Consider the following 3,774-nt stretch of genomic DNA (forward strand, 5'->3'; position numbering starts at 1 on the left):
GTGAGTGAGACTGAGTGAGTGAGTGTGTGTGTGTGAGTGAGTGAGAGAGTGAGTGTGTGTGTGTGAGTGAGTGAGAGAGTGAGTGTGTGTGTGTGTGTGAGTGAGTGAGAGAGTGAGTGTGTGTGTGTATGTGTGTGTGTGAGAGAGTGAGTGAGTGTGTGTGTGAGAGAGACTGACTGAGTGAGTGTGTGTGTGTGTGTGTGTGTGAGATGGAAATTATGTTTAGACTGAAGGGAAAGTAATTTCTGAGTGGCCCCGAAGTCTCTCCCACCATCTAATTTTCATGGGACGAGTGTCAAGTATCGCGATAGATAGTGTTTGTAGAGAGCCTCTTCATGTCTGAACTTCATCTTCATCCTCCTCCTCCTCAGCAGCAGGCGCTTCTGGACGCACTGCAGAGGGCGATGAAGGTTTGTGTGTCTGTCCCAAGTGTTGACAACCCCTCCTCCCCCGATGAAAAACTAAATCATCATTCACTTAACCTCCCACATTTGGTCGGATGTCGTTTGCGGTGCCCGCTGATTGATCTATTGCTCTCTGCTTCTCTGAAGTGGCTGGATGAGTGCGCAAAGTAAGAGTGGAAGTTTGGAGGAGGCGCCATCTTAGCTCCAGCTCCAGCTCCGGCGGCGGCCTCACTCTCTCACACACTCACAGTGCGCCGCTCGCACCAGCCAAAGAAGGTAAAGTCTGCTCGTTTTATTCCCACATGTTTCTCGCATCGGATAGCAGAAGGGCTTTGGTGGAAGGCTCCGCCGGCGGAGTTAAAAGCAGGTTCGAATCACTCGACCGACTTGGGTTGCGAGTTACAGTACGAGGTTAGCAGGCTGCGGTCGGGTTAGCTTTTTAGCTGGACGGCATTCTAGCTAATCTGCTAACTTCGCTCGGTATCGGCTCACAGGCATGTTAGCATTTTAGCTTTTAGCGTGTTGGTTTCTTGGCTAGTTAGCCGCCTAGCGTGTGCTGTCAAAACTAATTGTAAAAGTAGCATCTGACTGGCTAACGTGCTAGTGGCTTAGCATTTTAGCTCTGGGCTAATTAGCATCATTAGCGCGTACTGTAGTACAGTGCGACTGCTCAGTATGAGCTCCAGCAAGTCTAAATAAGAGGTAAAGAACACGTCAACTGGTCATTAGCTGTTTTCGAGCATGCATGTGATACTTGATCTCGCGTTTGAAGATCGTGATTGTGAAACTGCTCATTTTGACGTAAGGTTATGGTTTCAGTGAGCAGGAGTCCAGACTTGAGCAGGAGTGACTCTGGTTCATGATGGCAAACAGGGTCGCTCCTGGAGCTAAATGGAGTCGTTTTGTTCACTTCTCTTGCTAATCCACTTGTTAACTGTGGTTGGACGCTAGAGTTGTGTTGCATGCACGTGTGTCTGTCAGCATGCCTAAAAAGGAGATCATTTTGCTGTGCTCTTTGCGTGCTGTCGCTTCTGCATGTGTTGTTTCCATTGCAAAGAGACTGAGGATAAGTGATATTCCCCCAGGGACATGTTTGGGTGAGAACCTCTGAAGAGCTGTTGAACTGCAAGAATAGAGATTGCAAACAAGCGCTGTGGTGAAAATCAGATTATTACACAATAGGCTAATATTTATAGATCCATTTTTTTATTGACACATATTTCATTTATTATGTGTCTATCATAATACATAAAACATAACAATTATTCTAAGTCACACCCACACACAGCATAGTGAAAGTTATGGCATAACACCCAAAGTAGGTGCTTTTGATTGACAGCTTAAGTATGTGTCAGAAACAGGTGGACACTGTGCCTGTGAGGAGCAGAGAGCTAAAATGACATCCCTGCGTTGTAAGGGTTCACCCGGGTGCGTGTGCAGGGGCCTGAGAGCAGGAGACCTGTGCAAAATGTCAAGAAAAGGATGCCTCTCCACCAGAGAGTGTGTAAAGGACAAAGAGCAAGCGGGAGAACGGAGTATTAACTATCCTAGTGCTGTCCTTTACCCGGTTTTGTGTTTGAATTACGCTGTCTTTATTTTCGGTCTCAGATGTGGAAATGTAATTTATCAAGCCTGGGTGTTGCTATTAAGCCGCATCTGTTTACTCGAGCTGTATCTCCCAGATGTGTTGTTTTTAAAGTATAAATGGATTATTTAGCACTCTTGAAACACATCCACTGAGTCTGAGGCTGCTCAAAATAGCCTCACCTTCTCTCGTCGGCCTCCATTACGAACTCTAACGATAAAGCTCCTGTCTGTGTCCTGGCCTGATAACACCACTGATCTTTGCACTGCCATTTTGTGTCAGTGGGAGTGTGCTGGGCATCCATGTTGGCTCTTGGTCCTCCAGAGAGAGAGGGATAAGCCTGGTTAAAAGACTGCAGCCAGACACTACACTGCCAGAGAGTTTCTTACGCCAGTGTCTGTCTGCTACAGGGAACTGCTCGCTGCTGTTGTTTCAGTCCTGTTCACAGCATGACGCTACACAATATGTGTTTTGCTGTAACACACAATTCACAGCTGAAATGCAGATCAGGGGTGCGTTTCCCAAAAGCATCGTTAGCTAACTATGGTGGTTCGTTCCATTTGAACTCTATTGGTAACGACAGAACTTGCGATCATAGTTGCTTTTTGGAAATGCACCCCTGGTTGATAGTAGGGATGCTGCGATCTGCCTTTCTCGCCTCCGATACCTAGGGTTCAGTATTGGCAGATACCGATACCGATCCGATACCAGTGAAGTTTTTTTCCCCCATTTAAATAATGTAGGATTTATATATCTCAATGTGTGGAACTGATAATCATTCTTTCACAATCTACTAGATACAGACTACTTCATTATAAAGAAAAATAAAATAAACAATAAATATGAAAAAATATAGGCCTATGTATATTTATAATCTATGACAAAAAATGATCATAAACTAGGTTAGTGGATAATTCGGCAGCAAAAGTTATTCTAGAAAAATCAGTGCACAATAATTGTAGAAAACAAAACATTTAGTGAAAAAAAATATTTTGTGGGGAACAAATAAAAGTGTTGCACTAAATATGGTAAAATGTTACACATTGCTATTTATATTATAAATCCATTAATTAAAAACATTCATATATAGGTTTAAGTATTTACTATTTCTATTGAATGTATAGCATATTTTTTAATAAAGCAAAAACATATGATAGATACGATAAGACAAAACAAATACAGTGCAGCATGAACTGTTTTTATACAGTCTATGCGCACATTGTAAGCGCTTCGTGTTAAAAACTGCAAAGCACAAAGGGAAGAGAAATTGATGCGTAGTGTATTATATCTGTTCAACAGTTATTGAGCCTTTCTTTTAACCGTTTTAAATTTCAGTTACTGTGCACGTTAAAAACCATTTATAGTCTTTTCTACGCCCGTGTTTTGTTCTCACAGACACCCGGTAGCAAGTAAAAAAATATTAAACTCCGGCAAGAAGATAAAGTCCTTTTTGCAAAATCATAGACATGTATTTACAAAACAAGTATAATGGGAACACAGAATGATGTTGGAGAGAGCTTTACCGAGCTGACCGCTGTAACCGAACGCGACCAGGGTTTAAAGGCTGAACGAATGCCTGACAGACACACCGGAGAAAAGAGTTTGTGTGAACTTTAATGTAAGGACTTAAATATTCATATGTAGCTCACATTAAGCTATCGTATGGCTTCAGAAGTAACACAGAATAATTCGCACAATCGAGAAAAAATTGGTTTTTCTCTCTGACCGATACCGATAGAAAAATGTCACTATCGGAGCCGATACCCGATATGAATATCGGATCGG

General features: G+C 42.7%; 1 protein-coding gene across 1 annotated transcript in view; it reads left to right on the forward strand.

The window, feature by feature from the left end:
- Positions 1 to 335: 335 nt before the first annotated feature.
- Positions 336 to 3,774, forward strand: part of tlk1a (tousled-like kinase 1a) — a 52,758-nt gene continuing 49,319 nt past the window's right edge. Inside the window, exon 1 of the mRNA XM_016276286.1 lies at positions 336 to 410. Within this exon, the coding sequence (XP_016131772.1) occupies positions 336 to 410 (75 nt within the window). The remainder of the gene's footprint in view (positions 411 to 3,774) is intronic.

This window comes from Sinocyclocheilus grahami, unplaced genomic scaffold (assembly GCF_001515645.1).
Source record: "Sinocyclocheilus grahami isolate Dianchi unplaced genomic scaffold, SAMN03320097.WGS_v1.1 scaffold100.1, whole genome shotgun sequence".
Taxonomy (NCBI): Eukaryota; Metazoa; Chordata; class Actinopteri; order Cypriniformes; family Cyprinidae; genus Sinocyclocheilus; species Sinocyclocheilus grahami.